This window comes from Eubalaena glacialis, chromosome 4 (assembly GCF_028564815.1).
Source record: "Eubalaena glacialis isolate mEubGla1 chromosome 4, mEubGla1.1.hap2.+ XY, whole genome shotgun sequence".
NCBI classification, from domain to species: Eukaryota; Metazoa; Chordata; class Mammalia; order Artiodactyla; family Balaenidae; genus Eubalaena; species Eubalaena glacialis.
The window spans coordinates 27,909,299-27,929,713 of NC_083719.1; the positions used below are offsets into that span (position 1 = coordinate 27,909,299).

Consider the following 20,415-nt stretch of genomic DNA (forward strand, 5'->3'; position numbering starts at 1 on the left):
CCTGGCTCCAAGGCTCCACCTGCCACTCCTCGCAGGGCTCCAGGTTACAGCTCATGCTCAGTGGAGGAGGAGGGCCAGCCAGGAACTGGCAGTGAAATGGCCTCAGGCTCCGGTGGTCCCGGCTGTCCACACACTGAATCTCCCGGATCTGGAAGCCCCTGCTGCAGTTTCTGGAGCACTGTATGGAGAGCGAGAGAAAAGGGGACACCTGAGTCCTTGGCATCAGACCGTCCACGCCCGGATTCCCAGGGGTTTCACAAAGCATCACGAAGTTCCAGGCTTCCAGTCACGAAGAGGGGTTAGTAAACTGTCTTCCCTCAGAAAGGGAGTCACTTGAGCAGCTCCACAAGAGGGGCCTCCCAATGTCAGAAAATGCAGGTGGGGAAGGGTGAGAACCGGGTGAAAAGTCCAGTTCTGTCACTCACTCATTGTGAGCCCTTGCACGAGTTGCAGAAACGTTCTGAGCCTCAGCTGTCATATCTGTAAACTGGGATAGTAACCATTACCTATGGGGCTGTCAGGAAGATTACAGCCGCAAGGGTGGGCTTGGGGTGAGGCTGGCACAGCATCCTCTCAGTGGGCAGCCGTTCCCTAAGATGCCTGTGTTCATTCGAGGCAAACGGAACCGCTGTCGGGGGAGCTCTCTGCAAAGCCACAGCCAATTGTCCCTCAGAATCCTGCTGAAAACCCGTTTTCTCCCTGAGTCTGAATGCAGGATGGGTTACCTTGTTTCAAGGGAAGGGCCTCTATAAGGAAAATAAACTGAGTAACTGCTCAATGGTTTGATTCAGGGAGTGGGCCAACCATATCCTTGCCCCTACCGCCAGGCTTCCCCCTACAGCACCATCGCCCACCATCCTTCCTTCTATAGCCTCCATCACCGAGGGTTTTCTCAGCGCGTGCCTGCAGCAAGCCCTTACAGAGGCCCCCCTCACGCCCCCTACCTTGTGCCCGTACCTTGCTCAGCGGCCCCTGCACCCTGCTCTCAGTAAAGGGCACTGTTCACCCGCAGGCTGCTGATTTCCTTAAGATCATGATAAACACGGCTGAGCCCGGGTCATCTAAAACCAGAGTTTACGTGGCCTATTCTGGAGGACTTCTCTGGTTCACTCTCTGACCTCTTGGATTCTGGAAGCTTCTCCATCCCCCACCTAGTTAGATTTTACTTAATCATAACTTGAGCTTCCAAGACTTGGTCTACAGTCTGTGTAGAAAGCTAGTGCCATCAGTTTCCCTTCAGCTCGTCTTGCCTGTGCATCCTAGTCTCTCAAGGCCAGTCCTGGCCTGTCCTGTCACTGCCCACACTCAGGTGGGGACCCGAAGTAGGTGGCATGGAGCCTGACCCCTGTGCTCCTCAGCCCCTCTCCCCCAGGTTCTCCGTGGATTAACAATATGTCCTGTGGTCTTTGTGTCCCGAAGCTTCCTTCCTCCACCCTTGGCATTACTTGCTACTGCCCTTCCTTTAACTTAGCGTAAATGTCACCTTCTCTGTGAGGCCTTCCTTGAATACCTTCTCCAAAGGATACCTATCCCTCTTGTTATTTATCTCAGATCCTTCTTTGTTTCCATCAAAAGAACTTGAAATGTGAAACAACTTTTATTTATTCTGTCCATCCTTTCTATTAAACTATCGCTGCCCTGAAGTTGGAAGCCTAACTGCCCTGGTCACCATTGTGTCTTGAGCATCTAGCATGGGGCCAGGCGCAGCACAGATGTTCCCCACAGCTTGCTGAATGAATATATGAATTCTGAGAAAAGAGCAACCGGGGGCTCCCAGTGGACTAAAGAGATCTGTGGTCGCTGTAAAGAGCAACCTTCTTCACCCTCTCAATCCTTCCATTGATGATCTCATTACAGTCTTGGCTGAGAAAATGCACCACCACAAAGATGTGCCCATTGCTGTAAGGTATATGTTCATCTGGCCCCCTCTCTACATGGTAAAATATCATGCTCTCTTTCTGGCTATGGTGGAATAGTCATAATTGTAGGGCTGTGGATGGTGAAGGAAAATTCCTCAAAACCTTTCAGTAGAGGTATATCCCAAAATACTGATCCCCATTCTTCTGCCACTGGGCAGGTTGCACAAGTCACCTGACATCAAACCTTGGGCTGAAACGTAGAAGATGTGGGCCCATATGACAAGGGGACAGATTGATGCTCTAATGCTTCCGTAAATCAAGTGTGTTTAGCTTCTCAGAAATAAGCAACACTTGCCAGACAGCCCCCGCAAAAGCAAATTCAAAACTTCATTTGCCTGCCATGCTGTAAGAACACAGAGAACAAAGTAACTGCCAATTTAAAATCAGCCACAGAACAAGAGCTTCTGGGTTGGTGAACACATGGAGGTGCTGGGAGAGTGGTGTGCCTGAAGAAGGCATGGGAACTCTGCTCCCATTCCCCGTGTCTTGCCCTATGCATCCCTTTCATCTGGCTCTTCCTGAGTTATATAATTTTATGATCAACTGCGGATCTACCGTGTAGCTGACAGGGTCTTGGTGCTCTGGCCGGGTGTCAGGGCTGTGCCTCTGAGGTGGGAGAGCTGAGTTCAGGACATGGGTCCACCAGAGACCTCCTGGCTCCACATAATATCAAATGATGAAAGCTCTCCCAGAGATCTCCATCTCAATGCTAAGACCCAGCTCCACTCAACAACCAGCAAACTACAGTGCTGGACACCCCATGCCAAACAACTAGCAAGACAGGAACATAACCCCACCCATTAGCAGAGAGGCTGCCTAAAATCATAATAAGTTCACAGACACCCCAAAACACACCACCAGACATGGTCCTGCCCACCAGAAAGACAAGATCCAGGCTCATCCACCAGAACACAGGCACTAGTCCCCTCCACCAGGAAGCCTACAAAACCCACTGAACCAACCTTAGCCACTGGGGGCAGACACCAAAAACAATGGTAAGTATGAACCCGCAGCCTGAGGAAAGGGGACCCCAAACACAGTAAGTTAAGCAAAATAAGAAGACAGAGAAACACACAGCAGATAAAGGAGCAACGTAAAAACTCACCAGACCAAAGAAAAGAAGAGGAAATAGGCAGTATACCTGAAAAGAATTCAGAATAATGATAGTAAAGATCATCCAAAATCATGGAAATAGAATGGAGAAAATACAAGAAATGTTTAACAAGGACCTAGAAGAACTAAAGAGCAAACAATGATGAACAACACAATAAATGAAATCAAAAATTCTCTAGAAGGAATCAAGAGCAGAATAACTAAGGCAGAAGAATGGAAAAGTGACCTGGAAGATAAAACAGTGGAAATAACTACTGCAGAGCAGAATAAAGAAAAAAGAATGAAAAGAATTGAGGACAATCTCAGAGACATCTGGGACAGCATTAAATGCATGAACATTCGAATAATAGGGGTCCCAGAAGAAGAAGAGAAAAAGGGACTGAGAAAATATTTGAAGAGATTATGGTTGAAAACTTCCCTAATGTGGGAAGGGAAATAGTCAATCAAGTCCAGGAAGTGCAGAGAGTCCCATACAGGATAAATCCAGGGAGAAACATGCCAATACACATATTAATCAAACTATCAAAAATTAAATACAAATAACAAATATTAAAAGCAGCAAGGGAAAAACAACAAATAACATACAAGGGAATTCCCATAAGCTAACAGCCGATCTTTCAGCAGAAACTCTGCAAGCCAGAAGGGAGTGGCAGGACATATTTAAAGTGATGAAAGGGAAAAACCTACAACCAAGATTACTCTACCCAGCAAGGATCTCATTCAGATTCGACAGAAAAAATTAAAACCTTTACAGACAAGCAAAAGTTAAGAGAATTCAGTACCACCAAACCAGCTTTACAACAAATGCTAAAGGAACTTCTCTAGGCAGGAAACACAAGAGAAGGAACAGAACTACAATAACAAACCCAAAACAATTAGGAAAATGGTAATAGGAACATACATAATGAAAATTACCTTAAATGTAAATGGGTTAAATGCTCCAACCAACAGACATGGACTGGCTGAATGGATACAAAAACAAGAGCCATACATATGCTGTCTACAAGAGACCCACTTCAGACTTAGGGACACATACAGACTGAAAGTGAGGGGATGGAAAAAGATATTCCATGCAAATGGAAATCAAAAGAAAGCTGGAGTAGCAGTCCTCATATCAGACAAAATACTCTTTAAAATAAAGACTATTACAAGAGACAAAGAAGGACACTATATAATGATCAAGGGATCAATCCAAGAAGAAGATATAATAATTGTACATATTTATGCACCCAACATAGGAGCACCTCAATACATAAGGTAAATGCTAAGAGCCATAAAAGGGGAAATCAAGAGTAACACAATCATAGTGGGGACTTTAACACCCCACTTTCACCAATGGACAGATCATCCAAAAGGAAAATACATAAGGAAACACAAGCTTTAAATGATACATTAAACAAGATGGACTTAATTGATATTTATAGGACATTCCATCCAAAAACAACTGAATACACTTTCTTTTCAAGTGCTCATGGAACATTCTCCAGGATAGATCATATCTTGGGTCACAAATAAAGCCTTGGTAAATTTAAGAAAATTGAAATCATATCAAGTATCTTTTCCGACCACTGTGCTATGAGACTAGATATCAATTACAGGAAAAAATCTGTAAAAAACAAACGGAGGCTAAACAATACGTTACTAAATAACCAAGAGATCACTGAAGAAACCAAAGAGGAAATCAAAAAATACCTAGAAACAAATAACAATGAAAACACGATGACCCAAAACCTACGGGATGCAGCAAAAGCAGTTCTAAGAGGGAAGTTTATAGCAATAGAATCCTACCTCAAGAAACAAGAACATCTCAAATAAACAACCTAACCTTACACCTAAAGCAATTAGAGAAAGAACAAAAAAACCCCCAAAGTTAGCAAAAGGAAAGAAATCATAAAGATCAGATCAGAAATAAATGAAAAAGAAATGAAGGAAACAACAGCAAAGATCAACCAAACTAAAAGCTGGTTCTTCGAGAAGATAAACAAAATTGATAAACCATTAGCCAGACTTATCAAGAAAAAAAGGGAGAAGACTCAAATCAATAGAATTACAAATGAAAAAGGAGAAGTAACAACTGACACTGCAGAAATACAAAGGATCATGAGAGATTACTACAAGCAACTATATGACAATAAAATGGACAACCTGCAAGAAATGGACAAATTCTTAGAAAAGCACAACCTTCCAAGACTGAGCCAGGAAGAAAGAGAAAATACAAACAGACCAATCACAAGCACTGAAATTGAAACTGTGATTAAAAATCTTCCAACAAACAAAAGCCCAGGACCAGATGGCTTCCCAGGTGAATTCTATCAAACATTTAGAGAACAGCTAACACCTATCCTTCTCAAACTCTTCCAAAATATTGCAGAGGGAGGAACACTCCCAAACTCATTCTACGAGGCCACCATCACCCTGATACCAAAACCAGACAAAGATGTCACAAAGAAAGAAAACTACAGGCCAATATCACTGATGAATACAGATGCAAAAATCTTCAACAAAATACTAGCAAACAGAATCCAACAGCACATTAAAAGGATCATACACCATGATCAAGTGGGGTTTATCCCAGGAAAGCAAGGATTCTTCAATATATGCAAATCAATCAATGCGATAAACCATATTAACAAATTGGAGAAAAACCATATGATCATCTCATAGATGCAGAAAAAGCTTTTGACGAAATTCAACACCCGTTTATGATAAAAAAAAACCCTCCAGAAAGTAGGCATAGAGGGAACTTACCTCAACATAATAAAGCCCATATATGACAAAACCACAGCCAACATCATTCTCAATGGTGAAAAACTGAAACCATTTCCACTAAGATCAGGAACAAGACAAGGCTGTCCACTCTCACCACTATTATTCAACATAGTTTTGGAAGTTTTAGCCACAGCAATCAGAGAAGAAAAAGAAATAAATGGAATCCAAATCACAAAAGAAGAAGTAAAGCTGTCACTGTTTGCAGATGACATGATACTATACATAGAAAATCCTAAAGATGCTACCAGAAAACTACTAGAGCTAATCAATGAATTTGGTAAAGTAGCAGGATCCAAAATTAATGCACAGAAACCTCTTGCATTCCTATACACTAATTATGAAAAATCTGAAAGAGAAATTAAGGAAACACTCCCATTTACCATTGCAACAAAAAGAATAAAATACCTAGGAATAAACCTACCTAAGGAGACAAAAGACCTGTATGCAGAAAACTATAAGACACTCATGAAAGAAATTAAAGATGATACAAACAGATGGAGAGATATACCATGTTCTTGGATTGGAAGAATCAACATTGTGAAATGACTATACTACCCAAAGCAATCGACAGATTCAATGCATCCTTATCAAACGACCAATGGTATTTTTCACAGAACTAGAATGAAAAATTTCACAACTTGTATGGAAACACAAAGACCCCGAATAGCCAAAGCAATCTTGAGAAAGAAAAACGGAGCTGGAGGAATCAGGCTCCCTGACTTCAGACTATACTACAAAGCTACAGTCATCAAGACAGTATGGTACTGGCACAAAAACAGAAATATAGATCAATGGAACAGGATAGAAAGCCCAGAGATAAACCCACACACATATGGTTACCTTATTTTTGGTAAAGGAGGCAAGAATATACAGTGGAGAAAAGACAGTCTCTTCAATAAGTGGTGCTGGGAAAACTGGACAGCTACATGTAAAAGAATGAAATTAAAACACTCCCTAACACCATACACAAAAATAAACTCAAAATGGATTAAAGACCTAAATGTCAGGCCAGACACTATAAAACTCTAAGAGGAAAACATAGGCAGAACACTCTTTGACATAAATCACAGCAAGATCCTTTTTGACCCACTTCCTAGAGAAATGGATATAAAACCAAAAATAAACAAATGGGACCTAATGAAACTTAAAAGTTTTTGCACTGCAAAGGAAACCATAAACAAGACGAAAAGACAACCCTCAGAATGGGAGAAAACATTTGCAAATGAAGCAACTGACAAAGGATTAACCTCCAAAACTTACAAGCAGCTCATGCAACCCAATATCAAAAAAACAAACCTAATCCAAAAATGGGCAGAAGACCGAAATAGACATATCTCCAAAGAAGATATACAGATTGCCAACAAACACATGAAAGAATGCTCAACATCATTAATCATTAGAGAAATACAAATCTAAACTACAATGAGGTATCACCTCACACCAGTCAGAATGGCCATCATCAAAAAATCTACAAACAATAAATGCTGGAGAGGGTGTAGAGAAAAGGGAACCCTCTTGCACTGTTGGTGGGAATGTAAATTGATACAGCCACTATGGAGAACAGTATGGAGGTTCCTTAAAAAACTAAAAATAGAACTATCATATGACCCAGCAATCCCACTACTGGGCATATACCCTGAGAAAACCATAATTCAAAAAGAGTCATGGACCACAGTGTTCATTGCAGCTCTATTTACAATAGCCAGGACATGGAAGCAACCCAAGTGTCCATCGACAGATGAATGGATAAAGAAGATGTGGCACATATATACAATGCAATATTACTCAGGCACAAAAAGAAACAAAATTGAGTTATTTATAGTGAGGTGGATGGACCTAGAGTCTGTCATACAGAGTGAAGTAAGTCAGAAAGAGAAAAACAAATACCGTATGCTAATACATATATATGGTATATAAAAAAATAAAAGGGTTCTGAAGAACCTAGGGGCAGGACAGGAATAGACACAGACGTAGAGAATGGACTTGAGGACACAGGGAGGGGGAAGGGTAAGATGGGACAAAGTGAGAGAGTGGCATGGACTTATATACACTATCAAATGTAAAACAGCTAGTGGGAAGCAGCCGCACAGCACAGGGAGATCAGCTTGGTGCTTTGTGACCACCTAGAGGGGTGGGATAGGGAGGGTGGGAGGGAGACGCAAGAGGGAGGAGATATGGGGATATATGTATATGTATAGTTGATTCATTTTGTTATAAAGCAGAAACTAACACACCTTTATAAAGCAATTATACTCCAATAAAGATGTTAAAAAATAAAATAAAATCAGCCACAGAACAAATGCAGAAGCATGCTAATAATTTCCACACAAAGCAGCCATTTGTCTGACAAACAGATTTCCAGGAAATAACCCATGGTTAAAACAAGAGGGCTCTTTATTAGGAAGAGGAATTCTCTAAGACATAAGTGTACAATGGGGTTTTGTTTTCTTATTTTTCATTTGTTGCTACTATCTGTTATTCCTAGATTTTTCAAATTTGCATTACCTTTTTGTCAAAGAGTACATTCACATTCAGTGGGAAATGAAGTTTATTAATATGGTGAAGTAAATAATAAGGGAAGATACTCACTAAATCTGTGACTCTTTTGTTTCATTTTCAGAAGGGCCTCTGATTCAGTTAGCAGGAGTGAAGTGGCAGGATATTAAATCACTCCACTCCAAAAACTGTTTTGCCTTTGTTTGCTGAATGCCAATTATTATATTCATTTTCTTATTGCCCTAAAGGAGGGTTATCTGTATTCAAGTTTTCCTAACCTGGAGTCTGTGGACCAGACTGAGGACAGGAGCCAGACTGAGGAGAATAGAAAGGCTGGCTAATGCCCAGTTGTGTCCAAACAGGCCTAACCATTTTCTGGTTCTCACACCAGTTTGTTTAACTGATGTGATCAGCAAACCAGATTGAGTTAGAAAGAAAATTCCTCTTAGCTTACAGGAGCCACTGGCAGAGAGAAAATGAAATCATAACCATTTCTTCCTTGTGTTGTTTCTGATTTATGGAGTCGTCCTGATACACTTTCCACGTTAGACTGCTACCAAGTGTTCAGATGAGTATAATGAAGTTAACCAGCGTGGGATTGGGAGGTCAGCAGATTGCATTCAAGTATGACCCTGACACCAAGTGGCTACGTGACTTTACCTGTCCAAGCCTCCGTTTCTCCATCGGTATTAAAAGGAGGATAAGCTGGATGGTTAAATTCTCCCAGCATTCTAGAGTGATATGTGTCTGGGATCACTGGACTTGTATTCTGCTTTGATTTCAGAATACTTTCTTGCTCTCCAAGTACTAAACCAGGATATGGAAATAATTCTTTTCTGCTCCTTTCCTTATGTTAAACAGATTCATAACACCCTTAAGATCAAATAATTCATTCCAAAAACTCTGTGTTGAACAGCACCAAAATTCATCTGTCCATCTTCCCCCCACCCCATTCCCACTTCACTTCCTCCCTGTTATTGGGCACTTAACTATATTCCAGCTTCTGTATCCCAATCTAGCAGAAGGAAGAGGTCACGTAATGAGTAGAAGTCATAAAGATTATATGTCATAAGTCATTCATGATCTAGTGAGGGAACAAATGAGGAGGTGGTCAATTTCACCTGAAGAAGCCGGGCAAGGCTTGAATAGAGGAGCCAAAGCTTGAGCTGAATCACGTAAGATGAGTAGATGCTCACTCAGCAGGCAAAATAGCGTGGGGGACATTCAAAGTGGGGGTAATGGCATATATGGGCGCAGTGCCATGAAGCAATAAGGCTTGTTCAGGAACATGTCCATCAGAATGCTAGAGCGGAGGGAAGGGGTGGACAAAGAGAGATGGGCAGGGGCCATGATGGAGGGCCTCACGGTCTAGACATCAGTCCTCAGCTAGAGTCGTCTTGGGTCATGCTTTCTGTGGTCCTAAAGGTTTCCATTTGATTGCTGTTCTTTTCTCTACTTGGGGATTCCTTCATCTAAAACACTTGAGGCTTCCAAGAGTGGGTGACAGTTTAGAGGTACAACAAATTATATCAAGAGAAAATAAATGCAGTGATTTTGAGTGTATTATTCACCTTCCAGCTGGTCAGTTTTTGCTTTCTGGGCACAGAAGCTCCCCTATAACGTGCAGTTCTGTTTTGACTTTTGCACATTGGGCTTTGATGTATGTTTCTGGCAACACGTTATGTATGAAAGTCAGGGACTGTATTTAGCAAGACGGGGCTCTTTCCCTATTTTATTCATTTGCAAAAGTTCAGATCTAAAAAAAATGTAGCACTGAATATTATGAAACTCAAGACCATAAGAAAAGGCTGCCACTTTTATTTTCCAACAAAAGCTACAGGTAATAAGGTCAGCTACTGCTGAAATAAAACTGCAACACTACCTAGGTGGGAAGACAGATCATTCCAAGAAAATGTAAAAATCTTTGATTCATTTCAGAAATAATCAAGATCTGTTAGACTTAACTACAAAAAGTTATTATCATTCTAATAAAGTTTACAAAACTGCAGGAGGTACAGGCAAAATGTTCAATCAGGAAGTGTGTGGGGCTGTGAGGATGCATAGCTTTGGTGTCAAACCCAGGTGAAGGTTTTTTCAAGTTCATCTTTGTCACTTACTGCATTTCTTCCAGCACAAGAATCACTTTTTTTCTTATGCAAATTTTAATGTTCTGAAATTGGCACGTGTCTTACAACTGATGTACATATTTATTGTGTAGTGTTTCCTTTCTTTCTGAAAGGCTGTCATTAAATCAATGACCCGTCCCCCAGTTGACGGTTTCTCAGAACTGAGAGTATTAGTACTAGCTGATCATGTGTTAGTGACTTAAACCCTCCAAGCCTTCATTTCCTCAGTGGGAATTATAAAGAAGGTCATTTATTGGATAAAAATAAAATTGTTAACCTAAAATTCTTGTGCGGTGTCGGGCACTTGGTGATATTTGGCGAGTGCCAGGATGCAAGGTAGGTCAAGTCCTCCAAAGCTCATGGTTCACCTTGTCTGCTTAGTCCTGGGGAGTGGAGACCTGATGGATGGACAGGACTTACTCCACTGCCACCTTTCCACAACAGCCCTGCCCCAAGTCCAGGAAGCCAGAAGTTAGCAAACGCCTGAGAACTACTCCTAACCTTTACCCAGAGCTCAAAGTTTGTCCAACGCTTCATTTGAACAGTCTTTTACCATTTACAAAGTTGTTTCACACACACTCTTTTGATCTGTACAACTTTATGAGATTAGTAGACGCCGTAGGACCCACTTCATTTCTCAGAGGTGAGAAAACTAAAGCTCCTAAGAGGCTGGAAGAAAGGACCAGCATTCTATGCTGGTGACAAAGTGGAGCTGCCAACCCAGACGTGTCTGATCCCAGGCCCAGTGCTGCTTCCAGGATTCAATTCTGCAGAACTACGTTTTCTCAAGTACACCTCTGGGACAAACTTGAGGACTATGACCTGGGATTTGTTTCAGACAGATCAACGCATGAAGAAGAAGCAAGCCATTCCAAAAGAAACAACTTCTAGATTTTTTAAAGGTAAAGATCTGGATGTACAGGCTCATTGTACTGCCACACGTATGAGAAAATGTCCACAGCAGTTGTATCAGGGCTCCATCATGGAGATGAGTGGTGCTGGAAACAGAAGCCAGTAAAACAGCTACAATTCAGACAGCACACACAGCAGTGGGGAGTTGCTGGTGAGTAACCCGGGGCCTCAGGTGTGATCCCTGTGGGTTCAGGTGAGGCTGCAGAATACCCTTAGTCCTACAAGATTAAAGTGCCTCTGGATTTGGGGTAGTGGTCAGTGGGATAATGCAGAAAGATTCATGATCAAATTAGAATTCTTCCCTTGGAGAACGTATTCGTGAAAAGGTAAACCATCAAGTTGGCAGAATCTAAACCCTCTGGATATTTAAAGGCAAAACCAGGGGGTCTATTTTCCTACTCTAGGGTTTGGAGGTTGGCCACTGAATAAGTTTAAGAGTCCCGATAGAATAGTGAAACTAAGGAGGCCTTCAAATCTTTCCTAGTATATGATCTGGACTTTAGACATCCATATGAACTGGTTAATAATGTGGTAGTCAAAAAGCTGTATCATTCAGTCACCAAAATTTAAGATAAAATTTAAATCAACCTCCCTAGGAAAAATGGAAGTCATGTATTCAATGTCCCCAATGATAGAAAAAACAGAAGTCAGGGCAATTGACTATCAGTAGTTAAACAGTGTCTTTGACATAAGGTTTATCTATTATCCCGAGAGAGGAGATATTTTCCTTACTGATAGGAATGGAGTAACTTTGAGGATGTGAGTTTAGATGGGGGTGGTTACCACATTCTGGAAGAACTTGGTGATGTGTCAGAGACAGCTTCTACAAAACACCAGGAGTCTACAGGGGTTAATAAATACATCTACAAGCCTCCCGGCCATGAGAGAGAAGAGATCCAGAGACAGACACGGAAGGTATGAGCTGGCAGAGCAGGGCCTTCTTTAGGGGGTCTGACCCCAGAGAAGAGCTACCAGATCTCCCACTCAGGCTTTTATATCAGCTAGAATTCCTAGAATTTTACAGTGGAGGGACCTTTTTAAAAGTGTGAGCTATTTCACACATCTGTCCTTTCTATGAGCCATGAAATTTCCAAGGAAAGGATTAATCCCAGGGATGGGAAAGTGGAACTTTAGGACTTGGTCAACATTTGGCAAGGTCAGGGATAGAAATGTTGCTTGAGATTCTTCTGGATATGGAAGAGAACTTGTAGCCAGGCATTTAGTCCTTTTTTGATCTTGAATTTGTTATGAGTTGGAAGAGAAAGAAAAAAGAACCAGCATTTGCTCCTGAAAGAAAAATGGTATGAAAACAGAAAAAAGGGAGGTTGGCAGGCATCAAAGAAATGAGTGGTGATTTTCTCAGGGAGTCACACTACTTTCTCTCTCTTGCCAAAGACCAGAGCCTTTCTTTGGGAAAAGGGGCCTGATGCAAATAAATGACATTCCACACTCCTGTCTGTCAGAGAAGTCTGCCAGGAGAACCAGAGGTGTCCAGTGGGACACCTCATGGTCCTGCTTGTCTGGGGACGGGAGCTTTCTACAAGATGAGGGCGCTAACATCTAGAGGGGATGCCAGCCTCCCCAAACTTCTGGGTAGCTCTTCTCCCTTCTGCGTCAAGACCATCAAGGGAAACTGGCTCCCCAGAGAGAAGACAGGAGCCTGCAGGGTGTCTTACAGGTGGGTGTGCTTGACAAACAGAAGGTGTATGCATAGCTCATACCTCTCACCCCTGCTGCCAAGCAGCTCTTAACCCCACCTCTGACCAATGTCTCTACGACCTGGCTGCATCTGTATCCCCCAGGGGCTGGCTCAGCCCCATCAGGGTGACAGGCAGGTTGGGCCTGATTGGTGCCCACAAGAACCAAGCCTGACTAATCCTAAAACCTGATAAAACCTTTCACGAGGGACTATGCAGGCAGCACAGAAAAATGAGTAACCACAGCTAGATTAGCAAGGACAGGACAATCGTACTTCAAAAAGATCGATATAGGACATACACTTTTAAAGACCAAATGTGTCTTTATGTTTCAGCTTTCTTTTCATTTTGAGTCTGGCAGATTCGATGTTATACTTGCTTTGTGAGTAGCTGCTGAACGATGATTTAATTACACTTGTGCTAACGTATCATTATTAATTATAATGCTAAATTTAAGCAATTTAGAAATAGTGTTGCATGCGGGACAAGCAATTAATTACACAAATTAAATTTTTTTTTTCTCAGTTTATCTGGTAAGGGAAGACAGGCAGATAAAAACATGTGGGCTACTGAAAACTCTGCTTGTTCTCAGGCTGTTGTGTAACTTGAAGCAGGCCTATGGTAACACCTGATTTACGCATTCACCAGTTTATCGAAGCAAAGGGCAGAAAGGAGGCAGGAAGGGAGGAAGGAAACCTGCTTTAGCAAATGACGCTCGTATAAGTCCCTCCCCGCCCCCCTGACACCCCCAACACTGCTGAGCCTGATCAGTTACCTTGCTCCAGTTTCCCACTTTCCAGCCAGCGCAGGGACGGAGGTGGCACCTCTTAGCAGGGTCAGGCCTCTGCAGGGCAGCGCAGTCGGAATCCACGTGGGTGCTGCACTGCACGCTCCGCCAGTAGGCCCCCAGGCCACACGTGGTGGAACACTGCTGGGGGGGTGGGGGGGGGGGGAAGAGAGAGAAGACGGAGGCTCAGGGCCGCTTTCTCAGACACACCCCACCCCACCCTGGAGTCGGGGGCCCTCAATCTCGGCTACTCACTAAAACGGCCTGCAGAGCTTTTGAACAAACCAGCGCTGGGACTCCAACCCCAAACAATCTGAACGCCTGTGGGTAGGGCTCAGGCAGGAGTATTTAAGAAACAAATCCCAGGTGATTCTAATAAGCAGCCAGGCTTGCGAATCCCTGATTTCTCTGTGGGAGGAAAACGCAGTGCAAATGGAGATGTGCTTCCCTTTAAAAAGTATCCTGGTGGATGGACCTAGAGTCTGTCATACAGAGTGAAGTAAGTCAGAAAGAGAAAAACAAACACCGTATGCTAACCCATACATATGGAATCTAAAAAAAAAAAAAAAAAGTTCATGAAGAACCTAGGGGCAAGACGGGAATAAAGACGCAGACCTACTAGAGAATGGACTTGAGGACACGGGGAGGGGGAATGAAGAGAGTAGCATGGACATATATACACTACCAAATGTGAAATAGCTAGCTAGTGGGAAGCAGCCGCAAAGCACAGGGAGATCAGCTCGGTGCTTTGTGACCACCTAGAGGGGTGGGATAGGGAGGATGGGAGGGAGACGTAAGAGGGAAGAGATATGGGGATATATGTATATGTATAACTGATTCACTTTGTTATACAGCAGAAACTAACACACCATTGTAAAGCAATTATACTCCAATAAAGATGTTAAAAAAAAAAAAAGTATCCTGGCGTGAAGGCCTGGGGAAGGGGGTGAGCTGCAGGCACTGCCGCATTTCACCAATGCTGCTCATAGAAAGGGAAGAGCAGAAAATAGCCTCGGTCAACATTTTTTCAATTGGCTCATTTATGGAGGTAAATTCTCCTCCTTAAAATTCTTTAGGATTGGATTTGAATCTCTCATAAGTTTCTAGCTTTTTTTCCTCTGTACTATATTATGTGTGTATATATATGATATACATATATATATATTAGAGATAATAACAGCTGAAGTGCATAGATTGATTGCACTAGTGGCCCCATTGTTCACACCCATGCTCTTTTCAATGGACTTCACAGCTCCTCTCATCATATGGTGGAATGTATTTCCCCAGCTGCTGAATCAGGACTGTTCTTGCAACTTTCTTTTGCCAAGAAATTGCAGTGGATGCTGTCGTGCCAGTTCTCAAGAGGCCTTGCTTGTTTTGGTTCTCTCTTGGACCCTTGTCTCTGCCATGAGAATAAAACTGGGCTAGCCTGCTGGAGGATGGGAGATCATGTGAAACCCAGCTGGGTGACCCAGCCGAGCCCATCTCAGACCAGCCAGCCTTCAGCTGACCCTTCAGCAAATGCATGACAAGCCAAGCTGAGGTCAGCTAAGCTCAGCCCGGGTCAGCAGATACTCCTAGCTGACCCAGAAACTCATGGACAAAAATTAATGTTTACTGAGATATTGTGGTTGGTTGTTATACAGCATTATTGTGGCAATGGACAACTGATACAACTACACAACAGGTACCTTTCCTATATTTTCTCTAACCTCTGAGACTCAGGATACAATTATAATTCTGCAGTTGACTAATTGTGCAATCTTTTGCAGTTTCCAAACTTCCCTAGCATGTGAAACTGGTGATAACACTAAGACCTCATTTGTTAAGTTGCTGTGAGAACAACAGAGGTAATTCACACACAAAGTGAGTGCTCTACAAATGTTACCTATTAAACATAGCATACCTGCAAGGTCAGCGTTATGAGTCCCACTTTCCAGATTTCCGGGGCCCAGAGAGCTTAGCAGTCATGCTTAAGGTCACACAGACAGTACAATGTTAATTTCACATTACGACATGGAGAAAAACATGACGTTTGCCCCAAACCCAGGACAGGAGCTAGTGAGACCAAATTCCCAGGCTACTGATGACCCTGGTACATCACAAGTGATGTCTACAGTTCTTTGTACCATATTTGTGTTGTAAATAAACACATGTCTCTGGAGCTCTGAATCTAGTCCTGTTAGATTCAGATATTGTGAGTAGACATTTGTTTAATTCCTTTTTGACAATTTCTATTTAGACAGCAAATGAGTCCAAAGGTGAAGCTGACAGGAGGATGTCCATGGAACGCAGTAAGTAAAAGGGGATTCCACTGATTGTCTCTTACATTAGTTTCAAATTAGGAGTGCAGGGGGGTGCTCAGAGAAGAGAGGAGGACCCTAAGGAGGCAGAAGGGACAGCTTGCTTGTTCTGGGAACTTTCTCCCTCGTTACAGCTAGTGACCCTGTGACAACCGATTTACCAGGTCAAGGAGCAGGTTTGGGGGTGTTCAGAACTGGAACTGATGTGCAGGGCTACATCAGAATCCTGCGAAAACTGCTGTGAGAGGCTGCAGAAAATTTTACTGTCACTTCCATTTACAGGACTGCACAGCATACATTTCACTGACTGGCCCAAGGGATCCGACTGAATGATGAGGCAATTTGATGAGAGGTGATCTTCTGTCAAAATGAGATCCACACCCATGCATACTGTGAAGCACCTACATTTTCTGTCTTATAAATAGGTATCAAAGCCAATGCTTACTGAGTACTTCCTATGTGCCTGACACTCTCCTACACATAGTTATTCCTTTTATCTCATAACAATCTTATGAATCAGGCATCGTCATCATCCTCATTTTAAAGATGAGGAAATGGGTGCAGTGAGAACATACAGTTAGTAAATGATGGAGCCAATACTCAAACCCAGAACATCTGCTTTCTAGATTTATGTCTCTTTACAGTGTTAACTCGGTTTTTATATCAATTCTTTAGTAATATTCAAAATCACAGGTAGTTAGAGGAACATGCTGTGTATGCTGGGGGACATGAACACCCCTTCAACACAGGACAGAAAGGGAGGACACAGAGAGAGAAATTTCAGATCGAATGCTAAGGAACTTTAGAAATGACAATACTTCCAATCTTAAAGAGCAGGAAAGGCTTTATGGAAGAAGCTCAAAGCTTGATACTGAAGAACAGGTAGAATGTAAAAGGACAAAGGAGAAAGAGAAGGAAATTCCAGGCAGAGGAAACAGCATAAACAAAGGCATTGAACTGAGACGAGCAGGTTTAGTGGAAACTGAGCAGTTTAGATTTGGTGCAGCTTACGACGGATGAAGTCATAGGAGGCAGTATGTTGAAAGCGGAATTATTCGAGGACCTGAAGGCTGTTGGATATTAGAGTGGATTTTATCTGATATGTAATGGAGAGACATTAATGATTTGTGATCAGGAGTTTGGAATGATTAGAAAATTCCATTCAGAAGAGTAATATGGCAGTCTTACATCTCTCGTGACGATGTATGGAAAGCATTGGGGAGGGGAGAGAGTGGAAGTGCCCAGACCAGTAAGGGCAAAGGCAAGAGTCCTAACAAGAGTAGTAACCAAGCGTTCTCCATTCTCGACTATTGGGGCACTATTGGTATTTTGGACTTCCCTCAATGTCACAGGACCCTCCTTGTCTTTGGCTCTCAGACACTGAATACTGGTAGCAGCCCCCGTCCCCCATCATTGTAACAGACAAAAGCATCCCTACTCTTTTGCAGCTGGCTCCCACCGTTAGATTGGAAACTCCTGAGCCTAAACTGACAGGAAATGAAGAGGAGATGACAGAAATGATGAGATGACACAGACTTGAAAAACTGTTAGGGTTTTTCTAGTAGGACAAGGGAAGATTGATACCAGTGGTGATCCTGGGGTTCCTAAGGTGTGGTGATTGAGTGGCCAGTGATGCCATTATAGGGAGGGACAATCCTAAAGAAACAACTTCAGATATGGGTAGAATAAAAAATCAGGGGAGAGTGGGAAACTCAAAACCCCAAGTTTTCATTCTGAATCCTGATCCTCTCAGACAATTCTGTGTATTAAACATTTTGTCTCAAAAGATGCATAAAGGGAGCAGGCACCAAGCCCTGTCATGAAGGGGACTCCTGCCAAATGTGGAACTCTGTTCTTGTAATATCCTTGTAGCTTTACAAACCTCTGCAATCTGGGCCAATGCCCCCTTTCCAGCCAAACTGCCTAGAATTAATAGCTCTCAATGGCTCCAACACGGTTACCAAATTTTTGGTGAGCTATGATGTATTCAATAAGAAACTTTATTTCTGTCAAAGATATGACATGAGATAGAATTAATTTTTGTATCTTGATCTACTAAAATCAAAATGCGTCAATTAACCTCTGGGCTCAAACAGTCATCAGGGTTGATAGGTACTTTTATTTAGGTTTAGTTTATTTGGATATAGTAACTTCTCATTAGATCAATTAACATTTATCAATTAATTAACATGTATTAAATATCCTCAGGACAAAAGCATTAAAACACATTTACATAAGAGTATGGGAAAGGAAACTAATTTCTGGGTCATCCTAAAGCTACTTTTTAATGAAACTTTTGTATGAATTTGTGGACTGAGAAGAGCTGTCCATCTTTATTAACAGTCCTAATGTGGGGACTGTCCCATCTGAGAACTGTGATAGCCTCCGAAAGGGTCTCTCCTTTGGGCTGCACTTTGGTATCTCCTTCCATCTCAATACTATAAATGTTCTCCCCAAAGTCACCAGTGACCTTCTAATTGTAAGATCCATTAGGCCCACTGTCAGTCTTCATGTTCCTAGACGTCTGTGGCACCACATTTCTTGACTTAAGCCTTAAATATTAGACTGTTCCTTACCAGTTTTTCACATGGAATCTCTTTGTCAGCCAGCTCCTTAAAATGCTGGTGTTTTCCAGAGTCCCAACTCTGGACCACCCCTCTTTGCAGCCTACAGGCTGTGCTGGGGTGACCTCATTCACTTCCAAGGTTCTAACTTCTACCTATTGATCATGGCTACCAAATGTTATCTCCAGTTTTCACCTCTCTCAAGAACCTCAGACCCATACACACAAACATCTGCTGGTTATCCTTTGGATATCCCACAGGTCCTATCAACTAAACTTGATCTGGAACTGAACTCATCATCCTTCCTTTCTTTGTCTCTTTTGCAACTTACTCTTCCTATACATTGTACTATATCTCAGTTTATAGGAGCATCACCCAACAGACACCCAAGATTCCAACAGAATAGTCATGACAAACTCCGCCTCTCCTCTCTCCTCTTCATACCCCACGTTCAATTCTTCACAAAGTCCTGCTGATTTTAAGTTCTCAGTGACTCCTGAGTTTATCTTCCCTTCTTCATCCCAAGCATTCTTGTCCTAGTTCTCATTCCTCATCTGGACTGCTGCAGTATCCTCCCAACAGGTCAAATCCCTCATCCTCACTGCTTCCAGGATGAGCTACCTAAAACCCACAGTGGGCCGTGTCATTCAGTGGCAGAGACTGCTAGATACTCACTATATTCCTTTTTCCTCTTCTTCCTGGGTGCACAATTAGATTACATTTTCCATCCACCTTGCTGTTTGGTTTGGTCATATGACTGAGTTCTAGACAATGGAAGTGAGCAGAATTGATAAGTGCCCCTTCTAGGCTTGGCCCATTAAACCTCCCATGGGAGTGCCTCTGTGCTCTTTTCCCTTTCTGACTGTGACTAGGATGGTGACCCCAGGGCAAATTTGAAGATGGGAGGATGGCAGAGCCATTGTCAGACTGGATTCCCAGCATCATTTTCTACTACCACCACTGCAGACATGGAATCACCTTGTATTATTATGCTGAGTGAGAAATCAATTTCTGGCGAACCATAACTTGTTTGTCTCTATTTGTTAACAACAGCCTAGCCTCTGTGTGTGTGTGTGATTTCTAATTATGTACACATACTGTACACATGTCATTCATACCTTATTCAGATATTGATCCCATACATATGCCTTTTATCATCTACACTTTCACACTCTGTTTGACCTAGCTTGTATTCTTCTCAAGGCCCACAGTGTCTTTAATGGTAGGTACTTTCAGACTTCATCTCCATTGGCTAATTAACAAAATCCTACAAATTAACTAGTAGCCTCAGTTTCCATAACTTGTTCTCTTTGTCTTTGAGTATGGACACACTGTCCAGACTGCTTTCGTGGATGCAGAACAATAAGCCTATTTATCTGTCCTTAAGGGATGCCCCATGCTTTTGGAAAGAAAGATACCTTTGGGTGCTACTACTTAAAAGGATATCATTCATAAAGCCTAAACAGAACATTTTTATTTCAAAATATCTAGGCTGAACCCACTGCAGTGACATTATAGGCACCATTTGCCCCTGTGAACTCAAAAGTAACCATGGAGCCCTCATTGTTATTGTAAAGTACCTTCTTGTGAACTATGTGATTTTCTCATCTGTCTACCCAGGGTCACCACATAACTGGCATTGTTTTTATGTCATATGACCAAAGAAGAAACAAAAATAGCAGAAGGTAGAGAGAGTGGTGATGTTTTCTGATTTGCAAAGCAATGGATC

General features: G+C 42.3%; 1 protein-coding gene across 4 annotated transcripts in view; it reads right to left on the reverse strand.

Annotated features, from left to right (window-relative positions):
• Positions 1-20,415, reverse strand: part of ADAMTS12 (ADAM metallopeptidase with thrombospondin type 1 motif 12) — a 404,015-nt gene that overhangs the window by 51,465 nt on the left and 332,135 nt on the right. Inside the window, exons 20-21 of one of the 4 annotated variants that reach the window (XM_061189165.1) lie at positions 13,808-13,960; positions 2-178 (exon numbers count right to left, since the gene is read on the reverse strand). In XM_061189165.1, the coding sequence (XP_061045148.1) occupies positions 2-178; positions 13,808-13,960 (330 nt within the window). Of the gene's footprint in view, position 1; positions 179-13,807; positions 13,964-20,415 lie in introns of all 4 variants that reach the window. The other 3 variants (XM_061189164.1, XM_061189166.1, XM_061189167.1) reach the window with 3 other exon arrangements.